General features: G+C 40.6%; 1 protein-coding gene across 1 annotated transcript in view; it reads right to left on the reverse strand.

Annotated features, from left to right (window-relative positions):
• LOC131573513 (plexin-C1-like) overlaps positions 1–25,464 on the reverse strand; it is a 70,073-nt gene that overhangs the window by 10,289 nt on the left and 34,320 nt on the right. The window contains exons 15-24 of the mRNA XM_058827524.1: positions 22,518–22,617; positions 21,375–21,476; positions 20,918–21,021; positions 17,134–17,175; positions 16,526–16,650; positions 15,780–15,978; positions 14,232–14,378; positions 6,111–6,288; positions 4,857–4,960; positions 638–692 (exon numbers count right to left, since the gene is read on the reverse strand). Coding sequence (XP_058683507.1) covers positions 638–692; positions 4,857–4,960; positions 6,111–6,288; positions 14,232–14,378; positions 15,780–15,978; positions 16,526–16,650; positions 17,134–17,175; positions 20,918–21,021; positions 21,375–21,476; positions 22,518–22,617 — 1,156 coding nt within the window. The remainder of the gene's footprint in view (positions 1–637; positions 693–4,856; positions 4,961–6,110; positions 6,289–14,231; positions 14,379–15,779; positions 15,979–16,525; positions 16,651–17,133; positions 17,176–20,917; positions 21,022–21,374; positions 21,477–22,517; positions 22,618–25,464) is intronic.

Consider the following 25,464-nt stretch of genomic DNA (forward strand, 5'->3'; position numbering starts at 1 on the left):
GGCCACCCCAGTGAGATACACGTTTCTCCTACTTTGATAATAAGGAAACACATGTTAGGAGTGTGTTTCTTCACAGGGGCTACAGAAAGCTCTCTCCTCATGCACCTTCTGGGTGGGAGCAACCTGCATCACAGGGCTAGGTGAGATGTACTGGCCCCCTGTAAGCACCCTTTATCTCCTGACATGCTGTTGAGAGAGCCAAGTCAAAACTTGCAGAAACAGTCAAGAGAATAAGGAAAATTACCAAACACTGGGGTTTTTATCATTCATGTTTCTGGACAGTGCAGCACTATGTCTGTGATGCACAGTTCTGGCTGCCAGGGAGAAAAAGACATGTTCCCTCTCTTTGTGTCACCTGGGCTTCCCTGTCCTGCTTTCCTGCCTATGAGCCTGTATCTCTAAGCAATCATTTGCTGAGGACTGTAAGCCCTTCTGTCCTTCTTTCCTTTGCCTTCATTTCTCCTTTTAGGCCCACTGTGCCTGCCAGAGGCCCAGAGCCAGGACTCTTAATTTGGCTCAACAGTATCAAAGCACCAATTTCTCTGACCTCCTATTGACCAAGATCTCACAGCTCAGTTCTCTGCATTCCCAACCATTCTGCACTGAAGTTTAAATAGGTACACAGTCCCTTTGTTACCTGATCGGGTATTTGCCTTCTTTTTGAAGACTTTTATGGTTGCTCCATTTGAAATCTGAAAGAAAAAACAAACAAATCATGCTGAAACAAAAGTGCTTAGAACTCACAAAAGCCTCAGTTTCATTTCCTCTGTCCCTCATCCTATGGCAGTGCAGGACAGCCCTCTACTCTCACCACAGTGTGCACGGCAAGCACAGGCAGTAGCTGAACTTTCTCAGCATTACCCAGCCAGATGAGAAGGCACCTCTTCCAGTGCACCAACCTTGAAGATCTTTCCCTTCCTTCGATTTTTCTGGTTCAGCCCATACGTGGACATTTTCATTTTCATGTACTGCTCTATGCTGTTTCTTGCATCCATTTTTTTAAAGATTGCTCAGACTAAATTCTCTGCATCCACTGCCATAGGATCTTATGGGAAGGTGAGGCAGAGAGGTGCACACAAAGGTGAATTCTCTTCTGGCCCCCTTTCTTTCAGCTCAGTCTGTTCTACCTATGTCCTGTGGAGGGGGCACTTTGAGGGTTTAGCCTGGTGCTCCCAAGAACTATTTTCAAACTGAGCAAAATATTTATACACCGTAAGATCAAGATCTGTATCTTACCATCTTGGGATTTCTAGGAAAAAGGTATCTCCTCTTTCCCTGAATTTATAGTGTTGCCAGGATGTTACACATTATCTTTAAAACAAACTGGCAAGCCATGCTTTTATTGTCAAAGAGTAACTAAAAAATGGCTCCCACTGAGAACTACACCACTGCTCTGCTATCAAATGTTGAGTCTTGCCAAGTTCTAGTGTACTTGCCTCTATAATTACAAAAACAACCGGCCAGTTCTAGGAAGGGATCTCTGCCAAAATAATTTAAGTGTTTTTTAAACCTTGGCAGCCAGCCTGGTGTGAGAAACCAGTTTAAACATTAAGATACTCTATCAAAAGCTGTGTCTTGTGCCAAAAAAATCTGCACTCACATTTGCTCCTGGAAAGTAAATGCAATCTATTTTATGATTTTTTTGCAGAGATTCCATCTATCATACAGACTTTCAGAACTATTTTAGACAGCACAGAACACTTGAAAAACACACTACAAATAGGAATATGCTCTAAGGCTAGCTTGTGAGGGGATACAGACACCCAGACAGTCCTCCTACTTGGCCTTGAAGACAGATAAACAAGAACAGTGCTACCCAGCAAGTTACCCCCCTCCCGGAGCAATGTGGGCCACATGCTGCCTCCATTCCCTCCCCAAGAAGTAGGAGGGCAGCTCAGTGCTGAAATGTGTTGAGTTCTGTCCTGAGGGAGATGGGCAGAGCTCAGAGGGAGAACCGTGCTTCCCTCCAGGAATCGGAGGCATTGCTGCAGAGCAGCCATGACCAAAGCCTGCACACTAGGTTTTATTTTTGGGACAAATTATGCTTTTAGCAGTGAGTAGACTATGCTTTTTCCTTTCTTTGTCATTACTGCAGCAGCCATACTTGCTGGTTTTTTCAGTGTGATCCAATTAAAAAAAAAAGAAACCAGGAAACCCTTATTTTTGCATCTTGCTGTCTAAATCACTTGGTCCTATGGACACCTCAAAAGATCTTTGCTTTGTCAGGTGTGTTATTGAGGGGGACAAACAGGGAGAGAGAGATCTCTTCCAATCCAGACAACATGGAATACAGCTACTTTTCAAAAGGGAAGACATGGTAGTTTGGCTCTCTGCCTCTTGTTCCCTAGGCCTCCTGTCCTCACTGTAATCCAGTCCTTGCCAGTGAGCTCCCAGGATCAAACTCAGTTACACTCCATGGGGCCCTGCCTGCTCCTGGAACAGGTGATACTTTTATCAGTTGGGAAACTGGAGATCTGTGACTGGACAGCAGATCTGAGAGTGACTGCCCAGCTCTCTTCTTGTGTGGGGAATAAGATGTCAAGATAATTAGCAACTTTCTTGTCACGGCTTGTGGTTATTCTCATGGATGTGATAGTACAGACCTCATAAATAAACCTATCAATAAACCTCCTAGGAACCAAAAAATTAGAGAAAAAGTAGCACACAGGCCAGAGGCATAGGAGAGTCTAACAGGACAGTGGATTTTTTTCTCTTCACAAACACTACACAGAAGTGCAAATATACCATTCTTGCAGTGTAGAAACTAAGACTACATTTTCAAGATCGATTGGTGACTCTGGAACCTTGAGAACACAATCCTCGTGCTTCAATGTCTTAAAAAGATTTGATGGCACTTCCCAATTTTGAACATCTGGTTACTTTCCAGCATTTAAGGCTGGCAAACAAAAAGAAAAATTCAGGCTCATTCCAGAACTCGAGGCAGTGTTGAAATATAAGTTGGAATTTCTCAGGCAATGTTACTGCCCTCACAGAATGTATGCAATGTTCCTTTTTCTTGCTATCTAGATGCTTTTGATTCTTTTTTGCATCAATATGCATATACAAGAAAATAAACGAGATATGCTAATGGCTAATACTTGCCACTAAGCCACTGCCTAAAACACCACTGAGTTTTTGTCTAAAATGTACATTATTTTGTCAGTGCCAGAAAATGTGAACTAAAATACTGAAGAGACATGCAGTGCAATTTCCATAAGGCAGCTGCTAAGCTATAATTAGTGTAGTTACAGCTTTGCAAAAACAACTGAGCCTCCTACCTAACTTGCATCTGCAAGAAACCCTTGCCTGCAGAAACCTCAGACAAAACATGGGCTGGGACAAAGATACCCAGGGATGACAGAGACCACTGGAGCAGACTTATTTGCCATGAGGTCTGACATCCATAAGCCACAGTATGCCATGAGCTCCAGATGTGCAAAAGGCGGCTGGAAAAAGCAGAGAGCACCTGCAATAGCTGCCTGTGGTAAAGTGGGCAGGTACACATTAGACAGAAGTTCAAACACCTAATCTAATTCAAATCTAAGCTGACCTTTGCTGCACAGGCTCAAACTGCAACACTACAATGTCCTAATTTGTACAAAATCTCTACAAGTGCAGTGGAGGAGGTCACATGTTCATCTATAGATTCAAGACAGGCACAGGAAAAGCCACTGGATGATGACTCGGGACATCTGCAATCACTGCTGACCCCTGTGAGGTAAGGAGAGCACAAATGCCTACAGAAATCTGTAAAGTGACTCCAGATGAGCTTGCTTTGCATCTAAGCAGCCTTGTCCTCTGCCCAGGATACAAAGTCCTGCTAGGGATCCTTGTTTCTCTATGGATGGCACAGTATTTGCTCATGCAGACAGCAACATGTTCCATGTTGGCTCAGGTTCCTCACCACCATACTGCACTGCACAGCACAAACCTACAGCAGCAAAACTTTTAAATAAATAAAAATTTATGAACATGTTAAGAGCCAGACTTTCAAATACAATGAGGCATGAGGAAAGATCTGTAAAAGCACTCAGCATGATAACATCAATTTCCAAAATCTATCTGTAAGCATCATGTGTGAACTTTCATATCACCTGAGGCAAATCACCTGCTGCACATTTCCCTCCAACATTTCACTTTCTATTTTGACTGGTGTCACTGAAAACTCCTTAGAGGAGTAATGCTGCTTGCTATGCTTTCCCAGTGTGCTACACCCAGGAGGGTTCTGCCACCAATTGCAGTTTTGTGTGTTGTTGCAATGATGGACAGATTATTGCAGCATTGCAAACAACTGCTTTATAGGTACAACTGGAAGCAGAGGGGAAGACTTATGGTACAAGTGCCAACAGCAGATGGAGGCAGAAACAGAGAGAGAAAAAGGCAAGGAGATTGACACAGAAGGTATCAAGAAAAGAGGGAGAAAAGCCATCAATCCTTTTTATTCTGACTCGCAATGAGATTTCAGTAGAAATTTCAGAGAAGTATCAATACTGCCAGTTCAGATAATCAAAATATGAGGTGGGATGAGGTAAACAGTTGCTCATGGTGCAATAAAAACTCAACAGTAGAGACTCAAAAAGACCCAAGGCAATGTTCATAGCTGGAAATCAGATTCTGTTTTAAATTACATGCTTGACAGAAGTAACAGTTTACCTGATATGTTTGAACCAAGCAACCCTGCAACAAGGAAACCTCTGAAAAGTAACAGAAATCATGACTCATTGGCAAGAACCGTTGTTTGCCACACAATTCTTTCCTTCTGTTGATGCTCAGCTATGACTTCAAGCTGTGCAGATCACATTTGAGAGCTGTGGAGAAACATCATCTCAACTCATTGGTCTGGCTTCTGTGCTTACCTCATAATGACCGATGGTATTTAGCTTCCTTATCCCATCCTCCATCACCTCTGAGGAACCATCAATATCCAACAACTCTCTTTGCTGCTCCTCAGACACAAGTTCTGCAGTATGACAGCAACAGAAAACAATTACACCCCAATGGCATTCTCACTGTACAGATATTTGTAAAGAAAAACAACACCTAACTATTTTTGGACCAGTGACTCCCAACCGAGCTGCTTCTCTCTATCCTTGTGCTAGGTCACATGAAAGTGCACTCCCACACTTCTGATTCCTTTTCTGGGGTGACAGCCTGGGTGGTTTCCCTTTCAGCAGGTTTTGGTGCTTTAGGGCAGTTTTCGGAGGTGCTTTCACCTAATCACTATTCTGTCGCACAAGCCTGACTAGAAGACTAGAAGAAAAGTTCCACATCTAAGAGATCACTAAAATGAGCTGTACAAGACTGACATAGTATTTGTGAAGGGTGGTCAGGCACTTGTAAAGGATATAGACATCAAGACATCAGATATAAAAGTAAATTATGAGCATTTTCCAACACAGAGTCTGAGAAGGTGAGGAAGTATAGGCATCTTGGGGAGCAAGTCCAGGAGGTGACAAATGCCTACAATATAGAATTTGTTAGGTTTCCCACTAGGATACGTAGGATACGTAGGAAGTGGTGGTAGCTACAGGCCTTGGGCTCTTGAAAACCCAACAAGGAAAGGTGGTTTGACTCATCTACTGGAACAGCCTTATTTACATCTGTAGATACTGTAGGTGACTTTGTGAGTCACAGGCGAACTATTATATAAATCTAATCTGACTATAAATAAGATTTATTTGAAGGCTCTTCTGATCAAGGGTAATGTAGGCCTGTAGGAAGGAAGGAAGGGAGGTAGGAGGAATAGTAGATCGGGACTAAAATACTTGATAATCATGATGTCATCTTTTCCACTGATAAAATGTGACAATCAGCTGTACTTAGGTGGACAGGCCAGCCCCAGAAAAGGAATAGAAAAATTGTATAAGCATAATAAATAACATCTGTTTGTTAATTGCAATGCTTAAATCCTTGGAGAAGTGAAGCAGATACAGCTCCAGTGTTCTAACTGGTAACAAATGATCTAGTTTTTGCCTCAAAATTCCTCATGAAAGCTATGTTCTGTATGAACTCTGAAAAGAATCAAAGCCAAAGGTAGGCATTCCTAATAAGAAAACTCCACAACAGACCAGTAAACTACTTGAATATACAACATAGTGACATTCTCTTACCAAGACCAATTTCATCCAGCTGAAGACCATAGAGAAAGCCATTCTTATTAAAGAAAGCCTGAAGACTCTTCTCCTTGGCTTGGCCTATGGTGTCGCAGTCCAGAACATTAACTTGAATAGTTTGACAGGCATCTCCACTCTCGTTTTCTGGGATTTTTTCAAAGATAATGTTCACCGTCTGAGGAAAGAAACATGTTATTCTGATTTACAGGGAACACCTGGCAAAGGAAATCTACAAACTCCTGAGAGATTTTCAGCACCTGAGAGATTTTCAGCATATTTATTAATAAAGCTGTTTCAAATAAAGATTGTTAGAAGGAATTACACAAAGAAGCATTTAGAATTATTCCTGTTCAAAAAAATGAAAAAAGAAAGATATATATAGCTATATATTTCCAAGAATGTATTTTGTCTTCTGTTTTTGTGCAAATGTATTTCAGTGAATTACAAAAAAAACAACAAGAGACGACGAAGAATTACAATGCATGTTCTAAAAAAAGCAGATCTTTTATGTAAAATGAAAGCCTTAACAGCAAAACTGTAAGTGACAAGAGATCTGATAAGGTTGCTGAGTAAGTAGGCATGGTAAGCATGATTGATTCTGAGTGGATAGAAAGCAGTGTTAAAATGCATATTTACACCAGCAGATTATGCTGAGTGCCTTATATCACACAGAAATACACCTCCCCTGGAGGTGTCAGCATCTGTCTGCGTACAGCCCTGTCTCTGGAGGCAGCACAAACAGGGCTGCCACAGAAGCAGTGAAAAGAGAGCATGTTGCACCAGATAGACTCCAAAGTGGTACAGATCTGCACAGAAAAGTGCATAGTGTTCTGTTAGTTGTTATTTCAGGTCAAATACCTATGTCTGGTTACAGTACCCCTATCCTTTAGCTCACAGCTACTCTTAGCTGGGACACAACTCCTCTGCTAGGCTGCACAGGAGCTGAGTAGGGGCTAGAAGGAGGTGCCAGTGACACTGAGTGACCATCTCCAGGGAATGTTTTTTTTTGTCAGGTCGTATTTCTGATCAGGTCAAGCAGATTAACTGCTAGAAGGCAGGGAATCAGGGATGAGCACAGAATTGCTACTGCCAAGCAATAACATCGAAAATTTCCAGTGCCACAGCCTGCTCTGTGCAGTAAAATCACTGTCCAGCTACATGGATACAGATGTTCTGCTGGAGATGTCTTGGGACAGAATTAAAACCCGTGTTTTAGGTGCCAGCACTTAACTGCAGGTGGCATAGGAAAATAAATGTACTCAAACCATTCTGTCTGCTGAACGGTTCTGGTATAACATTTATCTTCTGACTAAAATGAGAGGTCTGCAGGTGTGACTCTGTGAAGGACTGAGCATTAAAACAGGAAGCAAGTAAACCATTTTTCTTCTCTGCTGTCATGTGAAGGAAAGAACTTCTGTCCATGTTGTTGCAGGGACAACTTTTCTATCTTCTTAGAAAAAGAGGTAGTTATTAATAGTTCTAGAATAGTATTTTCTGCTTATTACACAGCAAGAGCTGTGTAATGTGTAATTACAACAGCCAGGTTAATTACCAGGTTGCTGGTAAAAAAAAAGTAGTCCAATGCAACAAAAATTGACTTTACTGTCTCTACAGAAGCAAAGGGAGTATTAAAAACAGGGTTGCATAACTATGAACATCATGATTTAAGAAAGACTAGGATGTAACTGAAGTAATAGGGAACAACTTGATGAGGACACTGAGACATTTAATTGTGAGGAAAATGAGTCCATGGAAAGGACAGATGGAACAAGAGACAAGAATATGTGGGAATTGCAGTCGGAGAAGCAGACTGGACACCATGCCTCAGGTTGGGATTTCATGCAGAAAATTAGTAAAAAATATATTGGCACAGCAACGAGGGAGTCATGCTTGGTTAGGCCCACAGACCAACTGAACAGACAGCAGTCCTGTCCTTGACTCTGACTGCCCTGAGGTCATGGTCTTGTAGGATTAAAATGTGGTCAGGGACTAACTGTATTTTGTCCTTGGAAAACTCATTTTAATCTGTCTTTGCCCCTCCTAGTCTCTGAACTGATCTTTCTGAAGTAGCTCCTCACACTTTAACTGACATTTGGCTCTATGCCCTTGGAAGCATTCGTACCTTCAAATGATCCTTTCCTTCTACATTGTTCCTACACTGCAATATCCATGTTCCTGCTCCTGCTTCATTTTTCACTCCTTTCAGACCATCAAGAGGAACTGTCTTATTTCTCTTCCTCCTTTCCTTTTCAGCACATACTCTTACACAGGCTCCACAGGAATGTGCAGCCTTTTCAGTCATTAGCACATGAGAGCCCTCCCATTCCTGCTCCATTTGCTGTAGGATGACAAGACTGTAAAAAGAGAGTAGTCATCCTTCATGTAGGTGGAATACAAGTCATGTACGGACTCCTTAAGTGAAAGTGTGAGGATAATAGGAATGCTTTATAACTCAAAAGAGTGGTCAGATGGGAAGGAATATTTAAACACATAAAAGTCTCTAAGCTATGAGAGCCACATGGTTTTGCTGATATGATTTCCTGCAGAAGTTAATCTTAAGTGATGAAGCAATTGATGGGGAGCTAGGAAAGCCAATTATTATTAAGTTGTCCCTCTGCAGCTGAAGTTTTCATAAATCAGATTCAACCTGTCTGACAGCACAATCCCTGGCTTTAGAAACCATTAATCAGAAGCTGACAGTCACAATCACTATATTTAGACACATAGTGTAGAACTAGAAAAAGAAACAGAAGTTATTGTAAAATTATGAAAGCCCTTTTATGATCAGCTCTGGAGGTCAGAAAATATCTGAAAAATCACAGGACATGTGAAAGTCACAAGATAATATCATCAAGCCTTTTTCTAAGCTCTCTCACTTTGCAGAGGAAACAAAAATACTATTAATTTAGGGAAAGGTTCAGGAGAAAATTATAGGACCTGGTTCAAGCTAATAATATCTAGAGATGAGACTTCATGCACTAGAAATTATGACAGCAAGACAAAATCACAGTACTCTTCAGAAAAGCTTTAACATGGGTTGCAATAATTGTTAAAGGCTACTTAAGGAGAAGGTGGTACCTGCAACTACTTGTAGAGGAACTAGCTTGGAACCTAGCTACAAGACAGGAACTAACTTAAAAAAATGTATTTTCACACATGCAGTCACAGAAATATTGACATTTGAAGACAGTGTTTGCAGATGGCTTTTTAGATTTCTAGTTTCCTTGAAAATTAATTTCACACAATGAATTATTTAGCAGAGCTATTAATAAACATAGCAGATAATAAATGAGATGTGGCTTAATAAAGTAATGTGATAATATCATATTTTCTTAGAAATAAAAAACAGTAATTTGGGCTATGCAAGGACTCTTATTCATTACCCTATGCATCAGCATTATTATCAGCATTGCATCTGAACAAATCATATTTCCTTTTAGCAGACAGATGGAAAAAACAAAAAAATGCCCTTTTGATTGATGAAAGGTAATTTAAGTGAAGAGTCTACCAGGATGTGCCACGTAACAAAACTGCCTTAAAACTGCTCCTGTCTCCCAGACTATGAAATACAATCAACAGGAAAAATCAGGCTGACTGCATGATCCTTCTGCAGCAACCAGAACAGTCACCTGTGAAGAGGTTATAGAACAGTTATACATGGCTTAGCCAACTGGCACAGAAAATGCTGCAGGAGTTACATTTAGGCTAGATGGGCACTACACAAAGGAGGGGTTGTGCTGTTGATGCTGCAGCCTATGACACTCGATCTGTCTCTAATCCAGAGGACTCTCCTGCAGCCAACATCTGCACTGCTCACTTTGTAGCGAGGGCTGCTGTGTTCTTTTCTGCTGACAAAAATCCCTGTATGTCACACACTTTTAATAGCTTCCTTATCTCTCACAAAGTGTGACTAATAATACCACAACGATGATGTCTTATTAGGAAATTGGTTTCCTTGTCTCTGCTTTACTCCCTTACAGCCCACCCACTTTTTTTTAACACCCTTCTTTTAACTGATAAAGCAGTTGAACACTTTAAGCAACCTTCCACTACATGGCTTTGCTTCACTTTTAATAAAAGGCAGTTGTCTGAACAGGTGAATTAGATAATTTCTTCCCATTTGAAAATGCAAATACATTTCAGCAAAGCATTCAACAGCCCAAATGCATTTTTTAAAATATTTTTTTAAAATAAGCAGTGACTACTCAAAGGAATGCTGGAGCACCAAGTCCACCACAAGAAGTCTCCCCTGGTTTCTCACAGGAGATATATCACTGAGAACATCTCCTGTGGAGGAAACCAAGTCCTCTGACAGGCTTCCTCCCTGGAGATCTGCCCCTTAAGACAAGACAAAACCACCTAGTCATGGTGACTAAACTGTGGACCCCTCCCTGCCTCAGGACCCCATGTTCCTTGTTAACTATTGGTCATCTTACTCTGGTCTCAGACCATTGGTCCCTTTTCCAATTCTCCCCTTCCTTATAAAAACCCCAGCTTTTGCCCAGATCAAGGGTGGATCATCACTGGCCCCCTTTGCTGAAGCCTGCATTAAAGAACTCCCCTGGAACGCCACATGATCTCCTGTCTGTCTACACACGGCTGGGGTAACCCATGAACAGAGCTGGCTGGGCTGATCTGAGCTGATCACTGCAAGAGCAGAAATCACTTCTAAAAGAGCTATTCACTTAAGCCTCTGCCCACGCTCCTGAGGGCTACCCCTGGGTGCAAACTGCCTGGAACCCCCTGGACAGTGGCTCCTTCCCTGGGACGTCTATCTGGCTTTGCTGCTGGCAGAACCAGGGGTCGGACAGATCCCCAGACCCAGCCGCAACAGCCTTCCATTCCAGGCTGGCATTTTCTATTCAAAATGAAACTCTTCAGTGAAATGCTAACACTCAGCTGTGAAGTGCACTTCTTCATCAGTCATTGAGCAAATTATCTGCCGAGGGGTGCAGCTGCTTGTCTGCCTGTGAGAAAGCAGGCTTGCTTCCTCAGCCTGAGAAAAGGATCCATGACACATCCAAGTCTCTTTCAAGGCAGCTTTATTTCTCAGTACTCAAATATAAGCACAGCATGAAAGAACACAGATTCTCAGCCCATACTTGACCAATGCTTTTAGAAGCATCTTTCCTTCAATTCCTCCACTTGAGCATGTACTTCAGCAGCCTATCTCTGTTCAATGCCTTTCCCTTTCTAGCAGAGAGGGTTAACAGTAGGGTGTTGGGTGATCCAAGGTCTGTGGCCTTTTTAAAAAGGCATGGGGCCCTGCCAGGAAACAGCTCTAACGCAATTCAAACACTACATGTTTCTAGGTTCTCTTCTTTTTCTGGTTACAAATGGCCTGAATTTTAAAAAACCTCTCTTGGATCTGTGGAGCTCACCCTTATTTTTAGGAGGCTGTCTGTGTCCTGCTTTTACTGGTTTGGAACTCCCAAATCCTGAAAGGAGAGATTCTCATGCAGAGCACCTACACTCTTGTTTGTACCCTGTTACTGATTTGAGAATTGAACTGTCTACCAGATGTATCCCTGTATCTTCAAGGGCCTACACAGCTTAAAAAAATCTGGACACCAAATGTCTGCAGATTTTCTTCACCATCTGTATATCACCCTCTTTTTGGCTGTATTTTTAGGCTTTGCTCTGGAGAGGTAGATTTTAATGTACTGCTATTGTAGGGCTGGAGAAAGGGGCAAACCAAAATACCAACAAAATGCAGCATGACTCAGAATGTAACTGCAGTCAGCAACTATACAAATGTACTTGAAAACTCATATCAGGATTTATTCCATTTAGAAAACAAAACCTCCAATCCTTTAGGCAGAAATGTTTTTCCACAGTAAGGAGAAAACACTTGGTTGCCAGTCTGTAAGCTCACAGGTCCTGCATGTCAGTGCAGTGCATCTGAAATGGTGTTAGAGAAGAAAACTGACTACTTTCTCTTTGGCCTCCTGTTAAATGCTATTTTTGAAGGGAAAATGTGCACAGCTGGCTTGCTTGCTTCCTCAGCCCAGAAAGCCTCACCACTCCACCTAAGTCTCTTTCACAGCACCATTTTAGCTTCCAGCATAAATCTCAGATAAACCACCAAACAAAACCATTTCCCAGTCCAGCCAGAAATACAGTCCTTGAATTTAATCTCTACAATTTTACTGAAGGATTCCTCTCTCCTTTTGTGATGGTCTTAAAAGGAACATTCAGCACTTCTCAGCTAAGCCCAAGGAATGCTGCACCTAAATGGGGAAAGCTGATCTATATTAACCTTATAGTTGTATCATTATCTCCTATTCAAAAGCAGGAATACAAAATACAAAGGCAGGAAACAAGGTTCAAGAAGGGCTGTGGGCTCTCACTTCCTCATCCATCTGCAGTGCTCCCCAGTGATAACAAGTCCTTCAGACCACTTACCTTCTCTCCTCTTCGCTGCAGGCTGACCACAAGACCCTATCACTGACTGCATGCATAGAAGTAGCTCTAGAAAAAGTATTCAAGGTTCTTCAGCAGTTTCAGTCATTAATCCCCCCCAATTTGAATGTGTGCTCTCAATTTGAATGTGTGCTATAAATAAGAGAAGTCAACTAATTCCACAGGACCAGATGTTTCTGTGCAGTCTACTAGCAACAGGCATACTGAGCTTGCTTGAAAATTGTTGCTCTGCATCACTACTGCACTTTGCATCCTATGGGTACATACAGCAATATATTTAAATTTACTCTGGATCTCAAATACATGTCAGAATGCAGCATGCAAAAAAGGAAACCAAAGATCTTGGATTATGTATTTGATTTTTAGTCACAAACTTCCTTTCCAAATGCACACTCTGGTAACTTAGCTTGAAGTACCTTCAAATGCAGTCTCTAACAACAGCTTTGTAAGAGGAAGATTTGACTATTACTTTATCAGCTTGAAGCTTTCAGTAGAAAATGACAATTCAGAAATGATTTACAGACATGTTGCCATTTCAGTGAGTTTCCTACGTGGCCCAGTGAGATAAGTCCAATGGACTGCTGACCAGTCAAATTTTCCAGGGTGCTGTAGTCTATTCCAGTATATGGCATCTTAACACCTCCAAGTTCTGCCTCAAAACAGAAGACAGGCAGACCTGGAAACTTCAGCCCTACCAGAAACTGAGCACATGGGCTCTGAAAAGGACTGAGTTCTCCCCCAAAGCCATCAGCACTTGAATTGTCTTTGCCATGGTCATCACTGCCTGCCAATTTCTGCTCCCAAGGTGTGAAGCCCACTATTCAGCAGCACTTCTCATACTCCTCATTATGTCAGGTAACTCTGACCAGAAACCAGGAGTTAAGAAGCAAGGAAACTACAAAAATGACTGGAAAGTTCTCAGACCTAAAATCACCGGGAAATTCTGGAGCAGAAGAGTGCTCTGAAAACCCTTTTCAGACCTCCTACTCTAAAAATTAAAATTTTTACATGCTCCCAAGTGCAATAATCCTGCTCTCCCTTCTCATCTCAGTGCCACAATGACAATCAGTACGGGAACTCCAGCTTTCAAAGATGGTTGGGTGCAACTGGAAAACACGAAGTACTTCTTAGGTGCTTTGAGAAAGGCAAAAAATCTATTATAAAGTTCAGAAGCTTAGCTAGACTTCTCAGATAAGCAACTAAGTAAAATCCACCATGCTATAACCTTGCTAATTTGAGGATGATTTGGTGCTAATAATATGGAAACCCACAGCAAATCATTGCCTGAAGATTAGCCACAAGTAAACACAGTAGAAAAAGAAAAGCTCTGAATTCCATTCTTTCAATCATTCCTAAAGTGTAGTTTAGTTTAAATTCTAAGCATGTTTATATTTTTGTAGTATACTTTAAAATAAGAAGTATTTTTTAATACCCTGAGACTTCATTAAACCTACTCTTTGGTGATTAATGCATGCTGTGAAGTGAGGAGTAAGTGCTATTTGTGAAACGTATATCAGTGAAACACCAGCTAGTTAAACTCTTAGCATGTTTGGAAACTTTGTCAGCAATAACATTTTTACTATCTGGATACTTAACCACTACCTTAGTGTCTTAAGAGTCTTATTTTAGCTTCTTAGAAACAGAGAAAACATTACAGCTGCCCTTCCTGGAGAGAACACAAGCTGGCAAACATACCACTGTTTTGAATTCAGACACTTGCCACAGCAGCCAGTCTTCATTAAGAGTGTACAGGGCTTTGCAAGTTATTGCGTCAACAGGTCCTTTGTTTATCCTCTGATTGAGGGTTGTCACCAGCAAATAGAAAGGCTCACCAATTGTCTCCTAGGACAGGAAAAAAATGCAAGAAACGTTTACTTTTGTAATCATTAAATGAGCATGAATAACTAGGAAAAAATCAAGTGCAACAAATGGTGTTATTTCCTTTTAAGTAACTCATTATCTTGCAATTAGAAAAGAAAATCCCTCCAAGCAGATTTATCTAGTTATTTGTTTAACCTCCATCTTTTGCTTTTCAGTGTGAAAGTCTCATGCAAATAGCAAGGGACATCTGGAGTGAGTGGCAAGATAGCTCACAGCCCCTTGCTGTGCACAAGCACACTACAGACAAGCTGCTCCTACTCCACCTGGCAGACACTTCCTAGTTCCACCAAAGTGTGGGTGGGGGGGTGAGACACGCACATGTTCACATGCCTACTTCAGCTACTTCTTCCATTTTCAGTCTTGTGAGAAAACAAGCTAACAACTACTTTCCTTTCACACTGGTGTCAGAAAGGGGTTTCTGTCTCTGAAAAATGTCTTGGGAGCAAGCTGGTGGGACTTACCCTGGTGCATCAGCAAAAGAGGAAATGAATCGAGGCTTTGCTCTCCTGCCTAAACCCCAGGGCTCAGGAGAGCACCTGAGAAAGGAAGGATGTATCTCTATTTCCACGTGACACCATTCCTGCAGCCCAGCTAAGGCATCTCACTAGCACAGCTCTGTAAAAATAAATGTCTGGTGTATTGAGAACATATCTCTGACAGTTCCTTGGCACTCTCCTTGGCTCCAGCAAACCGCTGTGAGCTGCTGAGCCTCAAACAATTCTGCTGCTGTATTAATGCAAGCACTGATGAGAGTGATACCAAGTGTGATAGAATCACATTGATAAGAGAGACAGGAAGAGTAACCAAGCACTGAAACCAAGAACAAAGTTCTACCAAGTTACTAAAAGAAACAAACATTAAAACGAAACTAAATGCATATTTCGTTTTCATTTGAAGTAATTTAGGTCTTGAAATCTGCAATACTGCTTGGAGGTTGAAAAGTTTGGAAAGAAGTTTAGTTTTCCAAAGGATGGCATTCCTTAAATCCCCATTTCTTGGTAGCTTTCCAACAATTTGCAGAGGGCTACAGCTGCATTTTAACAAGTGTATCAGACTTTTAATATGATCACAATACATCTCACTGGGCTGAAATGTCTGGTGTGAGAAAAAGATATGCTGGAATTACAAAATTACCCAAATCTTGGCCAAATACATGATACGATCATTGCTTGGAGATGTGCTCTTTTCCTGCATCGCACTGATGGCAACCAGCTAAGCCATCTAAACTACAAGAGTGCACACTCATAATGTTAAATGCTAGACTGATTCATTTAAACTGATCCCTCTAACAGCTCCTATGGAAAAAAATCAATTAAAGAAATTCTCTGCGTATCTTAATGGAGTGAAAAGATGTACACGTACCCGGAGAAATCCAGAAAGGCAGACAGACATCCAGTTTGTCAGCAATTTTTCCACCACAGATTCAGTTCGTCTGAGCAGGAGCTTAGGCTGTACATTGCTCGACTGCTCCATCAAGTCCCTTGTCAATACTTCCAAAATATGGGTCAGATAAACTAGCTTAGTTTGCAATGCAATAGTCAAGAAAGATGCAAACAAGCACCTGTGGGGGAAAAAAAAACCAATGCTGTAATTCTGGAATTTCTCTTCCCAGTCATCTTTAATAAATGAAACACACTTTAGTGCAGTTCATATCCTAAGTTTTCGCTCCTCAGGCACATAAACTGTCCACTGTTCTTTACAAAAATATAAAAAATTCAAGTCCATCTGCTTTTGTGACTATTTTTTAAACATAGAACGTGCGTCTCTAAATTTAATTTTGCAGAACAACACCTGCTTCAGTGACAGAACATTTCTAAACTGTAGAACTGTTGATCTAACTGCAGGAAGTGTTTACAGTTTTGAACTGAGCTTTCCTGCTCCTTTACCTCTTTGTTTATATGTACAAACATTCCAATTTCTCTTTAATTGCTTGTTTTAATGGCAATGTTTTTTCTTCCTCAGTGTGTGCAGATGGAGAAGGAAAAATGCTCCAGAGTACTGCAAGCTTGTTTTGCAAAAAACAGAAAATACATTTGTGTGCTACAACCCATGTTGTTTTTTCCTGCTAATTCTTTTTCTTGAAGATGGTAAGCATAATCATACTATACCTGTCTTTCACTGAGAAATTTTTCTGCTTTTCAAGGGTGTGAATGAGAGTAACAAGAAAGTTCTTGTTACAAATTAAAGCATGCAACATGTTGAAGCTTTCATCCTTGCTCGTTTGGTCTCTGCTCTGGAATAGTTAAACAAAAATAAGCAAACTGTAGTTTGGCTATGATGGATTCTTAATGCTCAGAAAAAATGGAAAGCAACATATGGGATAAGATTCTGGCCTTATTCAAATTAGTGGCAATTTTGCATTTATTTAAAGGGTCTCAGGATTTTACCAAAAATGCACTTGTGTTTGTGTACAACATAGAATATACACATGCAGAGCATACATTTTCTGCCCTATACACAAAGCAATGCCAATAGTTAAGTTTGACCATCATTTCCCGTGATGAGATTCTGTTTTATTTAAGTCAAATACACACTGGATGACAGCATCTTACATTTCAAGCTCTTTTTACATATAAATCAATGTAACCCTCCTCATGGAGAAAAGGGAACATACTGAAAATGCAAGCTGATGTGTTCAAGGACAACACTGAGAGAAGGGATACAATCACTCTTGAAAAAAAAATAAAATAAGGCATAGCACACTACATCAGCTTACCTGTGGCATTTCTTCACTGAAGATGGATGCAAAGCCTCCTGACTAAAATATAAGGGGATATTTATCATTCTTAAGTACACCAAAAGTTTCTAACACGTATGTTTAACGCACCAAGCATGTTCTTGATACTACTTGAAACAAAACAATGGAAATGCCGACTTCTAGAGCCGATACAATATAAAAACTCTACACAGTAACTCCTGCAAAGGTGCTGCCAAAGCTCGCTGGAAAGTGAACTCTCAAAAAATGACCTGGTATCACCTTCAATGTGCTGTGTGTGTTACTCGATGCTGCTGAGCTGCACTAGCATGGCAGTCAACCAATGCTCCCCAGGAAGAGAGAGCTGTGTGTCACTGTCATCTGCAAATGTGCTGGTGTGCAAAGGGTGCTGCAGGCTGCATCCTTCCTGGGTGGCAGCAATAGCCTTTGCTGTACAGGGCTGCTGGTAACGAAGTGACACTTGAGCTCATCTGCTTCCATTCATTTCAAGGCACTCCATGAATATTCACTGATGAAATCTCCAGGAGGTCCATGCTGGCAGTTTCCACTGAGGCACAGGTGCTATCACACATCCAGTCCTAGGAAAAGCTCTCACACAAAAGGAAGCCCCCAGTTCTCAAACACCTTGTCAATGCCTCTTGAGCAACAATATACACTATTTACTGTCATCTGTTTTAACTGTCATGCTGGCAGCCTCTAGTTTCCTTACAGATCACAGAATGGTTTGGCTTATAAGGGACATTAATGATCACCTAGTTCCAACCCCACTGCCATGGGTAGGGTTATCTTCTACTGGACCAGCCTACTTAAATCCAAGTCCAATCTAGCATTGAACATTTCCAGGGATGGGGCACCTACAACTGCTCTGGACAGCCTGTTCCTGAGTCTCATCATCCTCATTTTAAGAAATTTCTTCCTTATGTCCAATTAAAATTATCCTCTTTCAGTTTAAAACCATTAACCTTTGTCCTGTCACTACAGGCCCTGGTAAATAGTCTGTCTCCATCCTTCTTATAAGCCCCATTTTAACTGAAAGGCTGCCTTCCTTTCTGAAGGCTGAACAATCACAGCTGGCTCAGAGATTCTTCATAGAAGAGGTGTCCCAACCTTTTGAGCATTTTCATTGCCCTCCTCTGGACCTGCTCTAAGAAGTCCATGTCCTTCTTGTGCTGGGGAACCTCAGGGCTGGATACAGTGCTCCAGGTGGGGTCTCAGAGGGGGAGAGAGGGAGAATCACCTCCCTCAGCCTGCTGGCAATGCAGCCCAGTGTATGACTGACTTTGGGCTGTGAGCACACACTGGCATCTCACATCTCATTTTCCATCTACATACCTGATTGTTCATCCCTCCCTTTCCTCATTCCTCCTGTTCTACTCTACCCTACCAAACTCTTCTTCCTCTTCCTCCACTGTCTATTCCCATTTCTCCAGAACTTCTTCAGCAACCCTAAGACCAACTACCAAAAAAACGACACACACGCGCGTGCGTGCACACAGAGTAAAATAACCAGAATGGTGCTAAAGGTTAAAAATGTCTGTGAACAGGGAGCAAACATTGGAGCATTACACCAAACAATGTGTGAAATTGAAGGAAAACAGAAATAATAAGAAAAATTTAACATGCAAAGCAAAAATCAGGCTTAGCATCAAGAACATTTTGATATAATATCCATTTAACACCTACAAGCATTAAAAACTATTAAGCCATATTAAATATAGAAAACTGAAGCGGTGGGAAGCAAGACTCTTAAAACAAAGATGGGGTCTATCACTCTTAATTTTAGGTTTTGGAGTCCCTCTTTAAGCAACTTTTCCCATCCTAAGGGAGATGCCTCAGACAAATGGGATGAATCGCTTTCCTGAGCTGCCCATCTCTGCACTGACTAAAGAAGACGCTCAGTGAACATCTTCAATTTCCATGCTTAAACAGCTTAGATTAGATGAGACAAAGCCCATCAATCACACTGGGGGGCACAAAGAGTGCAATATGGACATAATTCAAGCACATGTGGTTAGTGAAGGAAGTGGTGGTTTGACACTTTGACCCTTCTGTCAACCCTTCTGACACACTCAGTTGCAATATATACCCCATTGGCTTTTCTGTTCATCTATAATATTTGTTCAGTGGAGCACCGCTTTTCTGCCACATTCATACAGCGCTAGGCATGTTTGGACACTCCTGCAATGTAAACAGTAACTACTTAGCAGAAAAAATTGACATACAACACATTAAGTAACTTGCCTGACACTGTATGTTTGTAGAGAGCTAAGAGTAGCAAGCGTACCTTCGTGGGATAAGTATTTCAAACTGAGACAAAATCCAACTGAAATATTTCCAGGGCATGCAGCGGCATGAGACTCACCAAAGCAAAACACAAACCCTTCCCATTTTTACTTTACAGAATGCAGCTGAGTGGAAAACTTTGCCTTTTCTTCTTTTCATTTGCATAGAGCACAGCACTGAGTCTGAGTCAGCTTCTACAGACTATTACTGTTTTGACAAGGGAAAGTATAGGAAAAGGTATATTCTTAAGAATAAAACTGCTATTGTGATGCTAATATGCCTAGCAACAAAACAAACAGGATGGAAAGAGATGCAGGAAGTAAAGTTTCCTTTCCACTTTCTTCAGACCACTTGGTGACCCTCTAAAAATTAGTCTGGGGGCATAACAGTAGCACCAGCAGAGATATTCCCAGTGTTCTTTTGTGTGAGGACTGGACTCAAAGCATACAAGGATTTTGCATTATGCAATTGCTAAATATTATTCTGCCTTAGTGTCTGGTATTTGGTGTTTTACAAAAACCAAAGGCCCTGATTCTGCACTGTCACATGTATTTATCACAAACAGCAATAAAGTGAAGCAGTGTGCAGACAAGAGTGCAAGACTTGGCTGCAGCAGTGATGAGAAATACATTAAGCCTGGTGGGTAATTCACATCCATACCAGTTATGACCTAAACCAACCAAATTTCTACTTACTGGTGTCAGTCATACAGGAAAATATCACCAGTTGAGAACACAGCTTCTGCCAACTGGATAAATGCTCATAAGCACTGGTTAACATCACAATTATATTGAAAGCTGCGGCAAAGGCACATATCAGCATCATAATGTGCCACATATGCAAAAAAAAAAAAAATAGTAAGAGAAGTAAAATGTTCAAGAGAACACCTCTTTGGTCATCTGATGCAGTGGCACAAGCTGCTTCAATGAACATTGAAAATACCTGCCTCTAGACTGGAAAACCTTAAGTACTTATGTCATTTCTAAGCATTTGAGCTGCACCCCTTTGAATCAACATTTTACCATTTCTGTCAGCACCTTGGTGTAGAAAGCCAGCACCATCTTAGAGCCATTTCTTCATCCCAGAAGTCTAATTAGGAAGTGTCTTGATGTTAGCGAGTATGTTAGCTAGCCTGACTGTTACTTTAATTAGCTACAGCATTGGAAGTGAAAGCATGGCAACAAAAAAAGCAATGGATAAATTATAGTTTAGTTGGAGATAGCCTGAAAGGAAAGCAGCTCAGTGAGGCTGAATAAAAAGAAATGGATACACACACAACCCTTGAAAATTCAAGAATGTTGCTTTATCTACAGCATAAAGGCTTGGCTAAATATAGAGATAAACAGCTTAAGTGTTCTTTGGTAATTCTTGATTTAAGAAAAGTTTCTTGTGAGAACGAAGTGCAATTACTGCATAGTATTTTCTTTAGTTATTTGATCCTGACCTTCCTCATTTTTTTTACTAGACAGGGCTGACAACTGAAAGACTTGTAAATATTTACCTCTGGAAAGAAAGTTCTAAGAGCGAAGTGTTTGTAGTCAAGGAAGGGAACTGTTCCAAAACTATCCACCACATCTAACTCATCCATCTGCAGCTCAGCAAATCCTGAAAAAGCACCCCCCATCACCCCCAGAGAGTTAGTTTAGTTGACACAAAATCAGCTTCACAATTATAACTTGGCCCCAGTAGATATTCCTTAAAAAACAATTTTCAGGGAAGAGGGGTTGTTTTTATAGCTGATGCTCTTACAAGATGGAAAGCAGCAATCTACTTTTTTTGTTGAAGGAAATACTACATGCAATCCTATTAACTCAGCTCTATCTGCTACTGCAGTGCATACAATATTGAAGAGGAACTCTGATACAACACAAAAATATTCTAACAGCTACAAAATGAAAATGTTTATATAATGTGAGCGTCTTGACAGTTTCAGTTCAGAAAATATGCTGCACACCTACCCTCGCGTATTTCCTTACGAATTTCATATTCCAGCAGTTCAAGTTGCTGACTCTGTTTACGAGTTAACTCTTTGGATTTGTATCTAGTAACTATGAATGCCGCTAAAAAGGTAGAAAAAGAGATTCTGAGTACAGAAATCACAGAACAGAAAACTCCTATACAAGACATATTTTATTGTCAAGAAACAAAAAGATTAATGTACATTTGCACCATTAGTGTTCTACTGTTGTCCCTGTGCTAGTACCCATCAGCCCTAGTTATCTGGATCTATACCTCAACGTTCAGTAAAAATTGCTCCTTTTAACAAGGTCTTGAACTGTCAACCCAACTTTATTTGAAAGTGCAGCACACCCTGCTATATATGGCATGCACAGTGAGACACAGACTCTAACCACCACTTCTACTAATAGCAACCTACTTAAGGTAGCACTGATTAAACAGAAAAAACAGTTGTTATGAACAGAACATCCACTTACAAATTGTTAACTTTTATAAAGCTTATTTAGTGAGAATAAAGGCATGACATATGGTTCCTTTTTAAAATGAACTTTAAAAAACAGGAACCAACCAAATGAACAAACCCCTATACTTATTAAAATAACTAGAAATTTATCAAATACATAACCAGGTAAAAACACCCAGAAAAAAAAAACAAAAAACAACAGGAGCACCAAGAAGAGAAGGGGATAACTATTTACCTCCCTCAGTTTAGTAATGACCCACAAGTTCCTGAATGATTCAAAGGAGACTGAGCAGAAACACCACAAACACTGCCTGAGGATAAGCAGTTTGTTAGGGAACATCTGCCCCAGGGACAGGAGGGTAGCTGAGCTCTGACAGCTGGAAGAGACCAAACTGTGACACAAGGATGTCAGTTCTGTGGCTTGCTTCTTGAAGTGGAAGTGAGCAATCCCAGCAGAGCAGACAGAAATACTGTCTTGTAACATGCTTGTGACATGCTGCAGTCTGACAATTCAGACTTCACCACCAGAACAGAGTTAACTTTGTCCACTCTTATTGGGAACAGGGTAAAATCACCAGACTGCTTGTGACAGTTCCAGACATGTGAGTATGTATAGTGTCTGTGTCATGTTCATACCCTTCAGCAAATCAAAAGCTGATAATACATTATTTGTACTTACCTATAATGACACCCACCACAATAGGTAGCAAAATAAGAACATATAAATATATGTGTGATGATGTTGGTTTGACTTCATGCTCAAAATTTCCTAATTTGACCTGAAGAAAAGCAATGGCTGTGTTAATAGAGGACAGACATTACATCAGTGCTTAAAATGACATTTAATGTATTTAAAGAAAAATATTTAAGGCACATAAAGTCAATGGTAGATTATTGGGAGGACAGTAGAGGCTCAGCAAAATGCATATGAACCAGCATTTACTTAACTTTTACTGTATTTGATGTTTAAGCAGGGTAACAGAGCAATGATGAAAAAATTTGGAGGTCCTTATGTACCATGAAATTTTGTCATGCTCTTGCTGCAATCTAGAGCCCTCAGATGAAAGGCAAGATCTGCCTCCAGCTTGCCAAGGGGCTCATGTGCTCAGAGTCACTGCTAAACATTTTGGCACTTGACAACAATGAAGGCATGTGTTTGCACTCACAGTGTTACTCTGCTGAGCAGAAAAGTAAGATAAGACTCATAACAGGAATGAGGGAAGTAGAATTTTTCATAGACACCTGGCCTACATCCTACTTCCCTATTTGCAGAAGTTTCAACCTCTTTATGTAGTAGGATTCCTACAGTGTGTTCCTGAAGGTCACTAAGAAAAAATGCAACACATGATACATGAACATGTTACAAGTACATCCCCAACAGTGGGCTTTTCAAAGGCAGGACAGGCATTAATTCTTAGGGATACATGAAAGTGCTGAAGTCTGCCAAATGCCAAACTGAGGCATTCACCACTGATAATTATGGCAGAAGAAATTTCACAAAGGAGGATCTGAAAGAGGACTACAAAAGCACATAAATAAAGGGTGGCTAAAACTATAAACAGGCTAGACATAAAAATATGTTCTGACATATAAAAAGAATACCACCAAGTGCCAGGGATAGAAATGAGATTGAGATAATTGAAAAGGAGGGTTGAGTTGAAATTATTTTGGGTTACAGCAGGGAAGGCAGAGATCTGGTGATTGCAATCAGTGGCTTGTCACAGGAGGTGAGCATCCAGGGCAGCTGCAGACTGCCAACTGGATACTCACATCACAGCTACACAGACACAAGCAAGCAAAAAAACCCCACAGGGCTGGAAGGACACAGCCTTTGTATTTCCGGGGCTATAAAGAACAGAAAACAAAGCAGATCTATTTCCTTCATCAAATGTTACTTTTTCCTCTGATGTCTCTATGTTTTCACAGTTCCTATGCAAAGTTCTTTTGGTCTGTGCCTTCCTAGGATCCCATTAGCCTTTTCCAAGGCTCAAATACATTAGTGGCTAAATACATCATCCATCCTGTGACTAATACATCTACTTTTCTAGACTTGTCATGTTCAACTGAAGACTTCCTAAAGCAGAAATTTCTGTTACTCATCCTTGTTTATTGAAAACGGATAAAGCATTCACTTAATTTTCTGCTCATATTTCAATTATCTTTATTCTTCACCATAACCTTCTTATCTAGTATTTCTTCCCTTATCTTTTATCTTGCTTATCAATCGCAGACTATATAAAGTACACCTGAATGAATCCAATTCCTATTCCTAAATTAATTTCATTTTTCTGCATGACATTATAAAACCTTCTCTGGACTGGTAATGCCTCTGAGCTTTATGTCATCAGCAAGTGTTATTACCGCATGCCTTATTTTTGTGTTCAAGTCAGTGGTGATATTAAAGAATATCTGTATGAACATCAGCATTGCCCAGAGTCAGCTCTCCACACACAGCATCCAGTTTTTCTAACCACTGGCACCCTCATAATCACCACATTAAACAGTTTACTGAATAACTTCCAGGTACATGTGATCTATCGCTTTTTTGTTGTTGAGGAAATCGCTCATCTTAGGAAATAAAAATATCTAGCATGATCTGCTTTCATTAAAAAGGATTTGACAATTATCCCATTTTCCACTTACCTCCAGGTCTTTCATGAGTAATTCAAAATACATTATAAAGTTTTACACAGAGCTAGGATTAAATCAGCAAGCCTCCATTTGCCAGGGGTTTGGGGTTTTTTCCAATTTCAAATACTGTTTTTTTATTTCCTGCTCTCCAGTCATACATTACATCCCCTGACTGCAGCTTTATTTAAAATCTTTCCTACTAAGCCTACATTGTCATGTGTCAGTTCTCCCTCAGTGCTACAATGGGAATGATCCTGTTCCTGCTGTCTTGAGCCCTTTGATCTATCTGAATCTTGCTTCTGTCACAAGAATGGCATTTTCTACTCTGACACCTTCATGCAGACTGATCATTCTGTCTTTGAACCCACACCCAATATCTTCTTTCTTCTGGGAAACTAAGGCAAGAGATACATTTATTCTTGAGCCAAACTTATCTTTTATACCCATCTTATCCTTTTTTTTCAGTGGCCCTACTTCTTCTATTATGATCAATTCATAAGGCTCAAAAAACATGTGAGGATTTGCTACTCCGGAATTCTTCTTATGTTGGAAAAAAAAATTTTGAGGTACTAGAAGTGCAATGTTACATGATAACTATTGCATTAGATTTGCTTTAGTAAAGTGGTGACCTTTCTATAACAGTCACTTCTATGAAGTTTGCAGGATGAGCATGTGATAGAGCAGGGCAACACCGATTTTTAAATGCAACACCAAACTCAGAAAGGCTTTTCCATGCCATAACTGGCTCAGACGGCAGGATCCACAGATGGGTGGATCAGTTAAAAGTGATAAAAAATCAAGAATAGCTTTGTTAATCCTTACTATGAGCCATATGCCTTGAAGTCAATAGAGTTATTTCAGTTTCATACCACCACACACTGCAGTAAGAGTCTGACATAATTTTTCTCCTTCACAAATGGTAATCAGAGCATTTAAAAAAAATCCTACCTTTATCTTATTCATAGAGCAAATATCTTAAGCTGCAATTCAGCTTT

The sequence above is a fragment of the Poecile atricapillus genome, chromosome Z (assembly GCF_030490865.1).
Source record: "Poecile atricapillus isolate bPoeAtr1 chromosome Z, bPoeAtr1.hap1, whole genome shotgun sequence".
Taxonomy (NCBI): Eukaryota; Metazoa; Chordata; class Aves; order Passeriformes; family Paridae; genus Poecile; species Poecile atricapillus.